This window comes from Mustelus asterias, chromosome 5, assembly GCF_964213995.1.
Source record: "Mustelus asterias chromosome 5, sMusAst1.hap1.1, whole genome shotgun sequence".
Taxonomy (NCBI): domain Eukaryota; kingdom Metazoa; phylum Chordata; class Chondrichthyes; order Carcharhiniformes; family Triakidae; genus Mustelus; species Mustelus asterias.
Window position 1 is genome coordinate 32,004,375 of NC_135805.1, and position 18,304 is coordinate 32,022,678.

The window sequence follows — 18,304 nt, forward strand, 5'->3', positions numbered from 1 at the left end:
GATGCACCGTCAGCACCACCGGAAGATCTCACTGGTCTGAACTGCCAGAAAGTTCCGGCCATGGTCATGATCTGAAACGGTAACTCCACAGATGCTGCCAGAGTATTTCCAGAATTTTCTATTTTTATTATTTTACTGCATATATAGAGACAAAATGCAGATAATGGCCAGAGCGGGATCGGAAATTCCCATCAAAAGTCAATGATTTTTGGCTGCCTCGCCAGATTTCCCGCCACAGGCAGGACTGGAAGTTCCCAGCCAATATCTAACTTTCCCAAACGTTATGCAGAATTAAACAAATTAATAAATAATTCCAATTCATTGTAAAATATCTCAATATTGAACATACAAAATTGTACACGACACACTACACACACGCATTCAGGAAATAAGGAGCCACTTACTTTCTTCTGGATGAATCACTTTGTCAGGCAGAAGATTTCCCTGAGAAGCTACTTTAAATAATCTTGCACGAGCATTGCTTACTCTTTTAATCTCAATTGGGTCCAATGGTGGTTTTGGAACGGGAGGTCCTTCATCTTTGGAAGGAGAAGTAGGAATTTTTGGTTTCTGTTACAGAGGAAAACAAAAATCCTAAAATAAGTTGTAATAATCTAATTAACTGAAATTCTTTCAAGGTTTTGAAATCTCATTAAGTGCTTCGACTAAATTCAGTATACAACAATCACCTACATAAATAGAAAAGAACTTACTCATATATACCAATGGTTGGTAAGTTGATGGAGAAGATCCTGAGGGACAGGATTTATGAACATTTAGAGAAGTTTAGTATACTCAAAAGTAGTCAGCATGGCTTTGTCAAAGGCAAATCGTGCCTTACGAGCCTGGTGGAGTTCTTTGAAAATGTGACTAAACACATTGACGAAGGAAAAGCGGTAGATGTGGTTTACATGGACTTCAGCAAGGCATTCGATAAGGTTCCCCATGCAAGACTTCTTGAGAAAGTGAGAGGGCATGGGATCCAAGGGGCTGTTGCCTTGTGGATCCAGAACTGGCTTGCCTGCAGAAGGCAGAGAGTGGTTGGAGATGGGTCTTTTTCTGAATGGAGGTCGGTCACCAGTGGAGTGCCCCAGGGATCTGTTCTGGGACCCTTACAGTTTGTCATTTTCATAAATGAGCTGGATGAGGAAGTGGAGGGATGGGTTGGTAAGTTTGCCGACGACACGAAGGTTGGTGGTGTTGTGGATAGGTTGGAGGGATTCAGAAGCTGAAGCGTGACATACATAGGATGCAAGACTGGACGGAGAAGTGGCAGATGGACTTCAACCCGATAAATGTGCAGTGGTCCACTTTTGTAGGTCAAATGGGATGAAGGAGTATAATATCAAGGGTAAGACTCTTAGCAGTGTAGAGGATCAGAAGGACCTTGGGGTCCGGGTCCATACGACTCTTAAATCGGTCTCGCAGGTAGAGGAGGTGGTTAAGAAGGCATATGGTGTGCTGGCCTTCATCAATCGAGGGATTGAGTTTAGGAGTCGGGAGATAATGATGCAGCTTTATAAGACCCTCGTCAGACCCCACTTGGAGTACTGTGCTCAGTTCTGGTCGCCTCATTACAGGAGGGATGTGGAAATGATTGACAGGGTGCAGAGAAGATTTACAAGGATGTTGCCTGGATTGGTTGGCATGCCTTATGAGGATAGGTTGAAGGAGCTCGGTCTTTTCTCCTTGGAGAGACGAAGGATGAGAGGTGACCTGATAGAGGTGTACATGATGTTGAGAGGTATAGATCGGGTGGATTCTCGGTGGCTTTTTCCCAGGGCTGAAATGGCTGCTACAAGAGGACACAGGTTTAAGGTGCTGGGGAGTAGGTACAGAGATGTCAGGGGTAAGTTTTTCACTCAGAGGGTGGTGGGTGAGCGGAATCGGCTGCCGTCAGTGGTGGTGGAGGCAAACTCGATAGGGTCTTTTAAGAGACTTCTGGATGAGTACATGGGACTTAATAGGATTGAGGGTTATAGGTAAGCCTATATATAAGCCTAGGTAGGTAGGGACATGACCGACGCAACTTGTGGGCCAAAGGGCCTGTTTGTGCTGTATTTTTTCTATGTTCTATGTTTTTTTCTATGTTCTATGAATTTATTATTTAAAAACTTTGCATATTTGTATGTGCTTAGCAACATGTGGAATGTTAGAGTTAGATACTATAAATTGAAACTGAATATAAACAAGTATTTCTGAGATGCAGAGTTCTTCTTCTTTGCCTTTTCACTCCGTAACGGTGCACAGACCATGGACAAATTCTCTCCATCTAATCCTGTTTTGGTCAAACTCTCCAGTTATTGCCATGTATAGCCCTTGGCTCTTATTTCCTTTTTTGTATCCCGCCTCCATATGTTTCTTGATCTACCTTGCTTTCTCTTTCCTTGCGAATTCCATGTGAGAGCTTGCCGAAAAATGTTGTCCCAGGGCTCCCTCAAAGCATGGTCTATCCAATTCCACTTTCACCTTTTAATTTGGAGGACCACTGGGTCTTGTTTTGTCTCCTCCCATAGCCTAATATTATTGATGCTGTTTGGTCAGCGTAGCCTTAGGAGACTTCTGAGAGCATTTGTTGGTGAAGAATGTGCAAGTTAGGTGAATTGGCCATGCTAAATTTCCCCTTGGTTTCAGTGGAATTGGCAGGGTAAATACGTGGGGTTACGGGGATAAGGCCTGGGCAGGATTGTTGTCGGTGCAGGCTCGATGAGTTGAATGGCCTCCTTCTGCACTGTAGGGATTCTATGATTCTGTTCTGTGATTCTATGATTGGATTTTCATCAACGTTGTTTTGGTGACCCTCCATGTTTCAGAGCCTTAACGGAGCACAGACTTTACGTTGGAATTGATGTTTGTTAGCTTTGAGGACATGGGTGATCTCTCTTGATTTTCAGATGTTGGGAAGGTGCATAATATGTTTGCTCCAATAACGCTTAATTTGCCAAATTTTAGAACAGCAACTATTGCTGTTCAGTATGTTATTTTCCCACACCAACTGTGTGGCCAGAGTGAGCTTACTACTTCTGCTGGCAGTTTTGAACTATAGGTATAAACTATGAACCTGATAAAAACTGAGCTGCATTCATAAATGCTGGCCAGTTATTGCCATCCCTATTTGCCCCTGCACTGAGTGGTTTGCTGTCTCGATTTGGAGTCAGATAGAGTTTTTACTGATGGAAAAGAACATAACTCGAGGCCAGTAATATAAGATAGTCCACCAAGCAATCCAATCGGGAATTCAGAAGAAACACTTTTAGTTAAGGGGTTGTAAGAAAGTGGAACCCCTTTTGCAGGGAGTGGTTGAAGCGAATTAAATAGATGTATTTAAGTCTTGGCTCAACAATCATGTGAGGGAGAAAGGAATAAAGCGTTGCAATAATAGATTTAAATGAGGAAAAATGAGAGGAGGCTTGAGTGTCGTCTATATGGACTTTAGTAAAGCATTTGACAAAGTCCCTCATGGTAGGCTGGTGCAAAAGGTTGGGTCTCATGGGATAAAGGGGGAGGTGGCTAGATGGGTGGAGAACTGGCTTGGTCACAGAAGACAGAGGGTGGTAGTGGAAGGGTCTTTTTCCGGCTGGAGGCCTGTGACTAGTGGTGTTCCGCAAGGCTCTGTATTGGGACCTCTGCTGTTTGCGATTTATATAAACGATCTGGAAGAAGGTGTAACTGGGGTGATCAGTAAGTTTGCGGACGACACAAAATTGGCAGGACTTGCAGATAGTGAGGAGCATTGTCAGAAGCTACAGAAGGATATAGATAGTCTGGAAATTTGGGCAAAGAAATGGCAGATGGATTTCAATCCTGATAAATGCGAAGTGATGCATTTTGGTAGAAATAATGTAGGGAGGAGCTATACGATAAATGGCAGAACCATAAAAGGTGTAGATACGCAGAGGGACCTGGGTGTGCAAGTCCACAGATCCTTGAAGGTGACGTCACAGGTGGAGAAGGTGGTGAAGAAGGCATATGGCATGCTTGCCTTTATAGGACGGGGCATAGAGTATAAAAGTTGGGGTCTGATGTTGCAGTTGTATAGAACATTGGTTCGGCCGCATTTGGAATACTGCGCCCAGTTCTGGTCGCCACACTACCAGAAGGACGTGGAGGCTTTGGAGAGAGTACAGAGGAGGTTTACCAGGATGTTGCCTGGTATGGAGGGGCTTAGTTATGAGGAGAGATTGGGTAAACCGGGGTTGTTCTCCCTGGAAAGACGGAGGATGAGGGGAGACTTAATAGAGGTGTATAAAATTATGAAAGGCATAGATAGGGTGAACGGTGGGAAGCTTTTCCCCAGGTCGGTGGTGACGTTCACGAGGAGTCACAGGTTCAAGGTGAAGGGGGGGAGGTTTAACACAGATATCAGAAGGACATATTTTACACAGAGGATGGTGGGGGCCTGGAATGCGCTGCCGGGCAAGGTGGTGGAGGCGGACACACTGGGAACGTTTAAGACTTACCTAGATAGCCATATGAACAGAGTGGGAATGGAGGGATACAAAAGAATGGTCTAGTTTGGACCAGGGAGCGGCACAGGCTTGGAGGGCCGCAGGGCCTGTTCCTGTGCTGTATTGTTCTTTGTTCTTTGAGTGGAGCATAAATGACAGCACGGACTGGTGGGGCCTAACAGCCTGCCTCGCTGTTGCATAACCTATGTAATCATAGCTTCTGCCCCATGCCCTTTAACTTGGTATAAACAATGGATTGAAAATGCGTCGGTATAGTTTTATATCACACGGTGCATTTACCTACTTAGCTATATCAGTGGTCCTGACGAGACCCTCTCTCTACTTCTATTTTAAAATAATTTTAAGACAACTGACTTCACTGTTTTCTGCTATACTCACATGATCAATTGGGGTGAGACGGGCTCCTGATATGGGTCTTGAATCACTACCTTCAAAACTCCGAGCATGGAGGCTGTAGAAACAAAGCGTGGGACTTATTTCTTAGGGATTCTTCTCTTCAATTTGAGCTCCTTTATGTGTTAGTTTAAAGACAACATAAAATACTAAAACAAATTACCTGGATCAAAACATTTAAATATTACAGCTTTGAATATTAATTCATGATCTTTTGAGAAGTCAAGACAAACAATATACTCAACATTTTTTGAATCAAAGTCATTGCATGGGAAACACGAGCAAGCTGACTGGAACACCAAAATCCTGAGCCATCAGCCTGGTGCTGTTTTCCCACAAATGACCTCAGATGCTACAAATCAAAAACCAGATATTACCCCTCTATTAAGTTTGATGATATGACAAATGCAGTTATGACGACTTATTCATGAAATGATTTATTTCCTTCCATCTCTTTCAAGTCAAATTTACTCATTTATAGTCTCAATTTTAAAATTATTGTATACAGGAAGTAGTGGAATGCAATCATTAAAGACTTCTTGTGTGTACATTGTGTCTTTACTTGATGATGGGAATCTGCATAGTTCTACATTCGCTTCCCCTTTTTGAGCAAGAGGTCAGCGAGAGCACTCCCTCCACCCCGGAAGCCTCAGATGAACCTGTATCTGAGGTCACCATTGCAGATGTCAGAGCAGCTTTCTCGAAGGTCAACCCACGGAAAGCGACGTGCCCAGATGGGGTACCGGATGAGCACTCAGATCTTGTGTGGATCAGTGGGCGGGGGTATTCGCAGATATCTTCAACCTCTCTTTACAACAATCTGAGGTCCCTATCTGCTTCAAAAAGGCGACCATCATCCAGTATCAAAGAAAAGCCAAGTAACGTGTCTTAATGATTATTGGCCGGTGGCTCTGACATTCATCATTATGAAGTGCTTCAAAAGACTAGTCATGGTACAAATAAATTCCAGCCTCTCGGATTGCCTGATCTACTACCGTTCGTCTACCACCGCAACAGGACCACAGCAGATGCCATCTCCCTTCCCTGCACTCAACTCTGGAACACCTAGATAATAAAGACACTTACGTCAGACTCCTATTTATTGACTACACCTTCAACACCATTATTCCTACGAAACTCATCTCCAAACTCCGTGGCCTGGGCCTTGGCTCCTCCCTCTGCAACTGGACCCTGAACTTTCTAACCCACAGACCACTAAGGATAGGCAAAAACACCTCCTCCACTATCATCCTCAACACCAGTGCCCCATAAGGCTGTGTCCTCAGCCCCCTACTATACTCCTTATACACCTCTGACTGTGTGGCCAAATTCCTCTCCAACTCGATTTTCAGGTTTGCTGATTATGCCACCGTAATGGGTTGGACCTTAAACAATGACGAGACAGAGTACAGGAATGAGATAGAGAACCTGGTGAACTGGTGCGGCAACAATAATCTCTCCCTCAATGTCAACAAAACGAAGGAGATTGTCATCGACTTCAGGAAGCGTAAAGGAGAACATGCCCCTGTCTACATCAACGGGGACAAAGTAGAAATAGTCAAGGACTTCAGGTTTTTATGTGTCCAGATCACCAACAACCTGTCCTGGTCCCCCCATGCCAACACTATAGTTAGGAAAGCCCATCACTTTCTCAGAAGACTAAGGAAATTTGACATGTCAGCTACGACTCTCACCAACTTTTACAGATGCACCACAGAAAGCATTGTTTCTGGTTCTATCACAGCTTGGTATGGCTCCTGCTCTGCCCAAGATCACAAGAAACTACAAAAAGTCGTAAATGTAGCCCAATCCATCACGCAAACCAGCCTCCCATCCATTGACTCTGAGTACACTTCCCGCTGCCTCGGAAAAATAGCCAGCATAATCAAGGGCCCCACAAACCCTGGACATACCCTCTTTCACCTTCGTCCTTGGGAAAAGGATACAAAAGTCTGAGCAAAAGCAAATTACTGCGGATGCTGGAATCTGAACCCCAAAGCGTCATCTGGACTCGAAACGTCAGCTCGTTTCTCTCGTTACAGGTGCTGCCAGACATGCTGAGAATTTCCAGCATTTTCTCTTTTGGTTACAAAGTCTGAGGTCACGTACCAACCGACTCAAGAACAGCTTCTTTCCTCCTGCATCAGACTTTTGAATGGACCTACCTCGCAGTAAGTTGATCTTTCTCTCCACCCTAGCTATGACTATAACACTAGTCTTCCCCACAGATGAGATTTCCTTCTCTAATGAACAGTATGCTTTGTCTGTCTAGCGCGCAAGAAGCAATACTTTTCACTGTGTACTAATACACATGACAATGATAAATCAAATCAAACCCTCCCATTTAATTGCATAGGAGAAGCAAAAAAAGTCCCCTGCTCCAATCCTACACCATTCTAACCATTCAAACCCTCTTTCAATTAACACTACCAATAGCAGCATAAGTTTTTTGCAGTTTTTCCTGTCATGGACCTCAGCACCATATTGCTCTTAAAAAATACATAGAACATAGAACATTACAGCGCAGTACAGGCCCTTCGGCCCTCGATGTTGCGCCGACCAGTGAAACCAATCTAAAGCCCCTCTAATCTACACTATTCCAATATCAACCATATGTTTATCCAACAACCATTTGAATGCTCTTAATGTTGAAATTCGAGCTAATTTTATTGCTGATTGGGTATTGACACTGTTCTTTGTGACCAGGATCGAGAATCCCAAAGGTGTGTTGCCTGCCTGGTGCTCGGGTCCAGGATATCTCATCTGGGCTGCAGAGGAACTTGGAGTGGGAGGGTAAGAATCCAGTTGTAGTGGTTCACGTAGGTGCCAACGATATAGGCAGAACAGGAACAGAGGTTCTGCAGAGGGAGTATGAAAAGCTAGGAGCCAAATTAAAAAACAGAACCAACAAGGTTGTAATCTCTGGATTGCTACCTGAGCCACAAGCAAATTGGCGCAGGGTAAATAAGATTAAGGAGGTAAATGCGTGGCTCAAAGATTGGTGTGGAAGGAATGGGTTTGAATTCATGGGACATTGGCACCAGTATTGGGGAAGATGGGACCAGTTCAGATGGGATGGTCTTTGTCTGAATCGTGCTGGGACCAGAGTCCTGGCGAATCGTATAACCAGGGGTGTAAATAGGGCTTTAAACTAAATAGTGGGGGGGAAGGTTCAGGGGTATGGGGAATTACAAAATCAAAGGTAAAGGAGAGGGTACGAGTGAAGGTTAATGATGAGGACATTCATCTAGTTAAAGGAGTCAAGGGCTCAGGCAGAGTAAAAAAGGTGACAAACACAAGAAGGGAGGTGGTCAACGCAGTGCAAGGAGATGGTCTGGGGAAGGATAACCAGTTTGCGACAGGTAGGGACAGAGCGTGCAATCAAAAGAATGCACTAACAAATCGGGTCCATATAAAGGCTAGCATAAAGACACTTTACCTGAATGCACGTAGCATTCGAAACAAAGTGAATGAGTTGATGGCACAAATCAGTACAAATGGGTATGATCTAGTGGCCATTACAGAAACGTGGTTGCAGGGTAACCAGGACTGGGAACTGAATATCCAGGGGTATCAGACATTTCGGAAGGATAGACAGGAAGGAAAAGGAGGTGGGGTAGCTCAGTTAATTAAAGATAACATCAGGGCGGTAGTGAGAGACGATATAGGCTCTAAGGAGCATAGTGTGGAATCGTTGTGGATGGAGATAAGGAATAGTAAGGGGAGAAAGTCACTGGTGGGCGTGGTCTATAGGCCCCCAAATAATAACTTTGAGGTGGGTCGGGCTATAAACAAGAAAATAATGGATGCGTGCAAAAACGGAACAGCAATAATCATGGGGGATTTTAACCTGCATATTGATTGGTTGACTCAAGTCGGACGCGGTGGACTTGAGGAAGAGTTCTTAGAATGCTGTCGGGATAGTTTCTTCGAACAGTATGTTACAGAACCTACGAGGGAGCGAGCTATCCTGGATCTGGTCCTGTGTAATGAGACAGGTAAAATTAATGATCTTCTTGTGAGGGATCCTCTTGGAATGAGTGATCACAATATGGTTGAATTTCTAATACAAATGGAGGGTGAGAAAGTAGGGTCCCAAACCAGTGTCCTCTGCTTGAACAGAGGCGAGTACAATAGGATGAGGGCAGAATTGGCTAATGTAGACTGGAAGCGCAGACTAGTTGGTAGGACAGCTGAGCAACAGTGGCGGATTTTTAAGGAGATTTTTCTCAGTACTCAGCAAAAATATATTCCTGTGATAAAGAAGGAATGTAAGAAAAGGGATAACCAGCCGCGGATAACTAAGGAAATAAAGGAGAGTATTAAATTAAAAACCGATGCGTACAGAGTGGCCAAAACTAGTGGGGAATTAGAAGATTGGGAAAGCTTTAAAAAACAACAAAGAACTACTAAGAAAGCGAAAAAGAAAGGAAAGATAGATTATGAAACTGAACTAGCACAAAATATAAAAACTGATAGTAAAAGTTTTTACAAATATATAAAAAGGAAAAGAGTAGCTAAAGTAAATGTTGGACCCTTAGAAGACGAGAAGGGGAATTTAATAATGGGAAACAAGGAAATGGCCGAGGCTTAAACAAGTTTTTTGTGTCGGTCTTCACGGTAGAGGACACAAATAGCTTACCGAAAATTGATGGTCGTGGGACTGTAGGGGGTGAGGTCCTTAAAACGATTACTATTACTAAAGAGGTAGTGCTTGGTAGGCTAATGGGACTAAAGGTAGACAAGTCCCCGGGCCCGGATGGAATGCATGCCAGGGTACTGAAAGAAATGGCAGAAGTAATAGCAGATGCGTTGGTTGTAATTTATCAAAATTCGCTGGACTCTGGGGAAGTGCCGGCTGATTGGAAAACAGCTAATGTGACGCCACTGTTTAAAAAGGAGGTAGACAAAAGGCGGGTAACTACAGGCCGGTTAGCTTAACGTCCGTAGTTGGGAAATTGCTGGAATCCATCATTAAAGAAGAAATAGCAGGACACCTGGAAAAAAATGGTTTGATCAATCAGACGCAGCATGGATTCATGGAGGGAAAGTCGTGTTTGACAAATTTACTGGATTTTTATGAAGATGTAACGAGTGCGGTTGACAGAGGGGAATTGGTGGATGTGGTGTTTTTGGATTTCCAGAAGGCGTTCGATAAGCTGCCTCACAAAAGGCTGCTGCAGAAGATTAGGGTACACAGAGTTGGGGGTAAAGTGTTAGCGTGGATTGAGGATTGGTTATCTAACAGGAAGCAGAGAGTTGGAATAAATGGGTGCTTTTCTGGTTGGCAGTTGGTGACTAGTGGCGTGCCGCAGGGATCGGTGCTGGGGCCTCAACTGTTTACCATATACATAGACGATCTGGAGGAGGGGACCGAGTGTAGGGTAACAAAGTTTGCGGATGATACAAAGATGAGTGGGAAAGCGAATTGCGTGGAGGATGCGGGAAGTCTGCAGAGAGATTTGGATAGGCTAAGTGAGTGGGCGAGGATCTGGCAGATGGAGTATAACGTTGACAAGTGTGCGGTTATCCACTTTGAAAGGAATAATAGTTAAATGGACTATTATTTAAATGGTGAAAAATTACAACATGCTACTGTGCAGAGGGACCTGGGGGTCCTTGTGCATGAATCGCAAAAACTCAGTTTGCAGGTGCAGCAGGTGATCAAGAAAGCAAATGGAATGTTGGCCTTTATCGCGAAGGGGATGGAGTATAAAAGCAGGGAGGTCTTGCTGCAATTGTACAAGGTACTGGTGAGGCCGCAACTAGAGTACTGTGTGCAATTTTGGTCCTCTTATTTGCGGAAGGATGTATTGGCCTTGGAGGGAGTGCAGAGAAGGTTCACCAGGTTGATACCGGAGATGAGGGGGTTAGCTTATGAGGAGAGATTGAGTAGATTGGGCCTGTACTTGTTGGAGTTTAGAAGGCTGAGGGGAGATCGTATAGAGACATATAAGATAATGAAGGGGCTAGACAGGGTAGAGGCAGAGAGATTCTTTCCACTTAAAGGAAACAAGAACTAGAGGACACAGCCTCAAAATAAGGGGGAGTCAGTTTAAGACAGAGTTGAGGAGGAACTTCTTCTCTCAGAGGGTAGTGAATCTCTGGAATTCTCTGCCCATTGAAGCAGTGGAGGTTACCTCGTTAAATATGTTTAAGTCACAGGTAGATAGATTTCTGATCAATAAGGGAATTAAGGGTTATGGGGAGCGGGCGGGTAAGTGGAACTAAACCACTATCAGATCAGCCATGACCTTATTGAATGGCGGGGCAGGCTCGAGGGGCTAGATGGCCTACTCCTGCTCCTATTTCTTATGTTCTTATATTAATCTTGCCTCAGGTATTTTGCCATTAAGAACTTGTGCATAATTTTGTGCATTATTGCAATGTTGGTATTTTATTGTATACAAGGCAATGGCTACCCTTTTTGTCACTTTGGTTTGGTTTTTCTCACATTTAAAATAAAATTGAGGCTGTAATACCTGATAAATGCTTTAGCCACCTCGACCCACCTCCAAAACAATGTGGACATATAAAATGATTCTGGAATCATAGAATCCTTACCGTGCAGAAGGAGGCCATTCGGCCCATCAAGCCTGCACTGACCACAATCCCGCCCAGTCCTTATCCCCGTAGCCCCATGTATTTACCCTGCTAGTCCTCCTGACACTAAGTGGCAATTTAGCATGGCCAATCAACCTGACCAGCACGCACATCTTTTGACTGAAGGAGGAAATTGGAGCACCCGAAGGAAACCCACGCAGATATGGAGAGAACGTGCAAATTCCACATAGACAGTGACCCAATCCGGGAATTGAACCTGGGTCCCTGGCGCTGAGAGGCAACAGTGCTAACCATGGTGCCACCATGCCACCGTGATGATATTGTGCTCAACATTTATAATAGACATACACTGAAATGAATCCTGTTCCTACCTGAATGCAGAGGGAGGCCTATTTTCAGGTGCACGGGAAGAGGTAGAGCCAAAAAGTTTCCTCTGATCATCTTTAGGTGTAAATGGTCTTTGAGTCTTTAAAATTCTCAATGAAGAACGGGCCTCACTAATGATCTCAGCACTGGTCTTCGGTTGAGATGGTGAACCTCCAATCACGGTGGCAGGTTTTACAGTGCTTTTAGTTCTTGAAGACTTCATCTTCACCATGACAGATGAGCAGCTCTGAAAATTTTCCATATGACAGACAGAAACACAATCAAAAGAAACAAAAAGTACCAAAATTAACAATCAATGGCTCAATGAAAAAAATACTGAAAATTTCATGTCCTTCTATTTACCCGAGAAATCAATTTCCCTGATAATTCCGCAAGCAATAAAATGCTTAAAGCAAACCAAATATTTAGATGTGCAACAACACAAATGATCAAAGGAAAGAATTGCAATTATGCAAAGGTTTGTAATTAACCTGCCAACCCTCCCTTATTATTACCGGGTAAAAGCACTGAATTTTGCTGGGGTAATTCATTATTTTTGATGTTGATAGCGCTGTTCCCACCAATTCTATTTCTCTTTCACCACTACAGATCATGAACAAATGGGATTAGTAAAAATTAGCATCCGCTGTACTTTGCTTTTGTTTTATATTCCTGAACATTAACTGAAAGCTCTGGCTGTATAGATCTCTTGGAGCTTAATTGTGACAAATGAGCTGACAGTAGTTTCCAGGTAAACAACAGGTGTTTCAAGATGGCTCCTAAACAGTCAGCTCCCTAGAAAGCTCCTCACCATCTCTGCCCTTTCTCCACCAATTTCCTCCTTTACACTGTTAGACTGCTATTTTAAGTCAATGTATGCAATCCAAGACCATACTCTTTGTTTCCTCAGCGAGCACGAGATCATGCCTCAAAATTTATGATCATGCCTTAAACTTTTCTTCCCAATTCCTGGAAACTGCACTACACTGCAAGTATGACTCGGCTTCTGTGTCTCCAATCTGCTGCTTCCAGGTAACTCTAATCAGCTACCAGCTGCAACCCTTCCCCACAGATGAGCCTACCGGTCCAGTTCCTGACCAGAGGTTCATTCATCTGGGCCAAAGTACATTTCTCTGCTATTTCTGCATCATATGGTTACCTCTGATTTCCCCACCATTCTTCTGCCCTGTAATTGTTTCTGTCACCTCCTGGATCTTCATTCCCACAAAAATATCTCCATCATTATACCCTATGATTAGTGTTTGGACTTTAATCTCCCTCCACATCAGTCTCCAACTTGGTCAATGTTCCAGGAACTCTACCCTATCTAATACATCAACTTTATCCCACTATGTGACTTTTTTCTTTAACTTTGGACACCCCCTTATTGTCTCCTCTCTATTTGTGATCTACTAACTTGATACTTGTATCTTTAAAACTACCAGGCAATCAATGGTTAAAACATGAGTTTTCTGTGTCCAGACACATGCACATTTTGGCCGCTGCTCTCAAACTGAGGACATTATTTCTATTTCCGTTTATTTTTTACTATCCCTTTTCTATTTTGTTTCCACTTTATCCCTCCTACACCATTCTCATCTGTCATCATGAGCCTTTAAATTTCTCCCATTCTGGGTATTTTGCCCTCCAAATCCCCACCCCGACCTGACAGCACTCCTCTATCTTTCTACTCTGCTGCCAATGTCCCAGGCTTCACTCCATTTAAGATAAGTTTACAGATTCCTTCTGTGCTTCTCTTGGCATACTCCAAAAGGCCCATCAAGGCTCTTGTTGCTTCACCAGCTACCCCATCCTACTTTCCTACTCGGGACTAACCTTTCCATCCTCCTTCCCATCAAACTCATTCTTTCCAGTTTTGATCCTTAGGATTCTGCCAACACCTCAGCTTTCTTCACCCCTCTCCTTATCTCTCTCCAGAATCGCAGAGGTTATCTGCCCTCCCTTTTATTTCCATCTTCCCCATTTGACCTATTTAAAACATAGCGATAAGTCAAAGGTTATGGGGAGCAGGCAGAAAAGTGCAACACCAACAACACTCAGAAGCTTGACAGCATCCAAGATTTGATTGGTATCCTATCCGCCACCTTGAAAAATTTACTCCCTCCACCATCGACAAACAGTTGCCACAGTGTGTATCTTCTACAAGACGCACTGCAGGAACTCACCAAGGCTCCTTAGGCTGCATCTTCTAAACACAAAACCATCACCATCCAGAAGGACATGGGCAGCAGATGTATGGGGACACCACCAGCTGCAAGTTCCCCTCCAAGTCACTCACTATCCTGACTTGGAACTGTATCGCTGTTCCTTTACTGTCGCTGGATCAAAATCCTGGAACTCCCTCCCTAACAGTACTGTGGGTATTCCTGGAACACCTGCACTGCAGCAGTTCAAGAAGCTAACTCACCACCATTGTTTCAAGGGCAAGTAGGGATGAGCAATGAACGTTGGCCTAGCCAGTGAAGCCCAAATCCCTTGAATGAATAAAAAATAAAATGCCTGATGCCGTTCCAGGCATGCACTCTTCATTATACCAGGAATGACCCTCTGGCTCGTTCGTAATGGGGGTTATGCCAGGTTGTGAGGTTACAGATTGTGTTTGTACACAATTCTGCTGCTGATGATGGTCTACAGCACCTCATGGATGATCAGTGTTGAATTTGCTAGATCTGTTTAATATCTGTCTCATTTAACATTGTGGTAGTGGCACACAATATGATGGAAAGTATCCTCAATGTGAAGATGGGACTTCGTCTCCACAAGAACTGTTCGGTGGTCACTCCAACCAATACTGTCATGGACAGATGCATCTGCTACAGGTAAACTGGGGAGGATGAGATCAAATAGATTCTCCCTCTTGTTGGTTCCCTCACCACCTGCCTAAGTCCCAGTCCACCATCTACATCCTTTAGAATGCGCCAGTTGGTGCTACATGGTGATGGACATTGAATGCGGCCTTGAGTTGTGTGTGGAAGTTGGGTAAAAAAAAAGGGAGTTCACTGAGGGGAGGGGAGGGCAGTACTCCTTTGCTTTTCTAATTTATTCACCCCATAGGAATTGGTTTCTACTGTTCTATAGGGGAGGAGGTGAGCTGTTGGTGAGTATCTGGTGAATATTGAGTACATGGTCAAGGTTTATTTTCCCAAGGTTTAAAATAGTACTGGTGTTTGTGATAAGATTAATAAAAATCTAAAAGAAAACAAATAATTGAAGAAAATAATTAAGTAATAGTTAAAGCTCATAAATATGGCAACTCAGGTGATGTGTCAAGGCTGCAGCATGTGGGATCTCAAGGATACAGGTAATTATCCAGGGTAAACACATCTGCAGTGTCTAATATTTGACGGGCTTTGGCTTAGAGTCACTGAGCTGGAGTCTGAGCTGGGACGCTTCGGTGAGGGTGAGAGTTACCTGCACACATTGTTTCAGGAGGCGATCACACTCCTTAGGATAGAATCGTCTGTTTTGGAAAGTGGTCAGGGCCAGGAAAGTGCAACTACAGCTGAGGAAGGGGACCCAGAATGCAGGAGTGTCAGCCACTGCAATCGTCTAACAGGCTTGTGGTTCTTTCAGCTTGTTTGGATGAGAGTGGGGGCTACAGGGTGGATGAGCTGGCTGACTAAAGCATGGTGCTTCAGGATGCCAATCAAATGGGAAGAGCATATAAAATGTAGATAGTAGGGGGCAGCTTAGTGAGGGGGATTGACACTGTTCTCTGTAGCAAGGAGTAAGGTAGATGCCGACGTTGGACTGGGGTAAACACAGCAAGAAGTCTAACAAAACGAGGTTATTTGGCAGCAAAAGCCACTAGCTTTTGGAACAGGCTGTCCCTTCGTCAGGTGGGTGGGAATTCTCACCCACCCACCTGACGGAGGGACAGCCTGTTCCGAAAGCTAGTGGATTTTGCTACCAAATAAACCTGTTGGACTTTAACCTGGTGTTGTTAGACTTCTTATTGCCTGTCCAGTGCCAGGGTTCTGGACGTCTGCTCCCAGGCTGGAGATAAACTTGCAGCTGGAGGGGGAGGATCGCATTCTCATGGTTCCTTGGAGGTACGAACGACATAGCTAGAATGGGGAAAGAGGTTCTGCAGAGAGTTTCAGGAGCTGGGCATTAAATTAAGCAAGAGAACCGCCAAAGTTATTACCCAACCGCGTGCAAATTAGAATAGGATAGTTAAAATTAGAGAGATGAATAAGTGGCTCAAGGACTGGTGCTGGACAACTGGGGAAAGTGGGGGACTGTTCATTTGGGACTGCCTGCATCTGAACTGTGCTGGGGATTAGTGTTGTTGCAAACCTCATGACTAGTAGAGGGTTTGGAATATGTCCAATCGGGCTGCGGTTCGGAGCGGATGACGTCACTGGCCGCCCGTTGTTATGACAACCGCGGACATTGTTTACCTCACGGATCTCCCAGCATGCACGGCGCCGCCGCCGTTTCCCTGGCGACCGCACACAGCCAGCGGGGCTGCTCTGTTCCACACAGTCAGTCGATGGTAAGAAAGCCTCCGCCAACCCAGTCCCTGCCTTATCGACACCTCAGCCTTAGGGATGGATGATATTTATTTCCAATATTCTCAATGATTTGGAGAAGGAAGGGGGGGGGGGGTAGAGAATCGCCTCAACACCCAGCCCAACTTACTAAATTTGAGCTTCAGAGTTTCTGCCAAACTGGAACTTCCGATGTCCAAGACACGAAGTTTGTCATTGTGCCCAGGGTTTACAACTAACCCCTCGGTGTCACTTGTGAAAATGTTGTCTCGTGGCCGAGCCCGGGCTTTTCTCGCACCAACTGTCACGCGGCGAACACTCAACGGGTCGCTGACGCGCATGCGCTGCCGGTCTCGGTGATGTCATCGTCACGGGGCACGTGCCGGTGTGACGTCATCGCACAGCTCCCTCCTTCGAATCTAGTGTGGCTCCAGCCCTGAAAATGACAACTTCACCCATAGCAATCAGTGTTAAAGTCAGAGATGAAATATTTCACTATGCATGTACAGCATTGTACTGAATCCAGGTCAGCTGCAGTCCTGAAAATCACAACTTCTCCCATAGCAATCAGTGTTAAAGCCAGAGCTGAAATATTTGATTTATTATTGTCACATGTATTGGTATACAGTGAAAAGTATTGTTTCTTGTGCGCTATACAGACAAAGCATACCATACATAGGGAAGGAGAGAGTACAGTAATAGGGTGTAGAGAAAGATCAACTTAATGTGAGGTAGGTCCATTCAAAAGGCTGATGGCAGCAGGGAAGCTACTGTCCTTGAGTCGGTAGATGATATCAAGACTTTTGTATCCTTTTCCCAATAGAAGAAGGTGGAAGAGAAAATGTCAGGGGTGCGTGGGGTCCTGGATTATGCTGGCTGCTTTTCCGAAGCAACAGGAAGTGTAGACAGTGTCAATGGATGGGAGGCTAGTTTGAGTGATGGACTGCACTTCATTCACAACCCTTTCCCTTTGTAGTTTCTAGCAGTCTTGGGCAAAGCAGGAGCCGTACAACCAGAAACAATGCTTTCTATGGTGCATCTGTAGAAGTTGGTGAGAGTTGTAGCAGACATGCCAAATTTCCTTACTCTCCTGAGCAAGTAGAGGCGTTGGTGGGCTTTCTTAACTGTAGCATCTGCATGGAGGGACCAGGACAGGTTTTTGGTGATCTGGACACCAAGGAACTTGAAGTCATAGAAGAAGAAGAAACCCTACAGTACAGAAAGAGGCCATTCGGCCCATCGAGTCTGCACCAACCACAATCCCACCCAGGCCCTACCCCCATATCCCTACAGATTTACCCACTAATCCCTCTAACCTACGCATCTCTAAGGGCAATTTTTAGCATAGCCAATCAACCTAACCCGCACATCTTTGGACTGTGGGAGGAAACGGGAGCACCCGGAGGAAACCCACGCAGACATGAGGAGAATGTGCAAACTCCACACAGACAGTGACCCAAGCCGGGAATCGAACCCAGGTCCCTGGAGCTGTGAAGCAGCAGTGCTAACCACTGTGCTACCATGCCACCCTCGACCATTTCTACTTAGTCCCCATTGATGGGGCATGTTTCCTGAAGTCGATGACTATCTCCTTTGTTGTACTGTACATGTGCAGCTTGACTAACTTGCAAAATGAAATGAATCATTGAATATAACAGAAATACTGAAATTAAGCTGAAATATATTGAAACTAAATAACACCAAATCACCCAATCACCTTGTATCTCACAGAAATCCTAAAACTCATGTTCATTGTTTTGCTTGCTTTCCCACTCTGTCTCCTATCTTTTGCAATCTCCTCCTTTCCCACTCTGTCGTGCTCTCTCCTTTTCCATTGTTTCTCCCTCCCCCTCTGTCTCCCCATCCCTCCTTTCCCATTCTCTGACTCTTTCTCTCCTTTCCCACTCTCTCTCATTTCCCACTGCTTCTCTCTCTCCTTTCCAACTTACACTCTCTCCCACTGTCTTTCGCTTTCTCTCTCGCCTTTCCACTCTGTCT

General features: G+C 44.6%; 1 protein-coding gene across 2 annotated transcripts in view; it reads right to left on the bottom strand.

The window, feature by feature from the left end:
• armc2 (armadillo repeat containing 2) overlaps positions 1-16,833 on the bottom strand; it is a 132,632-nt gene extending 115,799 nt beyond the window's left edge. For both annotated transcript variants that reach the window (XM_078212370.1, XM_078212369.1), the window contains exons 1-4: positions 16,458-16,833; positions 11,798-12,039; positions 4,848-4,920; positions 405-570 (exon numbers count right to left, since the gene is read on the bottom strand). In XM_078212370.1, the coding sequence (XP_078068496.1) occupies positions 405-570; positions 4,848-4,920; positions 11,798-12,024 (466 nt within the window). In that variant the 5' untranslated portion in view covers positions 12,025-12,039; positions 16,458-16,833. The remainder of the gene's footprint in view (positions 1-404; positions 571-4,847; positions 4,921-11,797; positions 12,040-16,457) is intronic.
• Between the last annotated feature and the right edge of the window lie 1,471 nt (positions 16,834-18,304).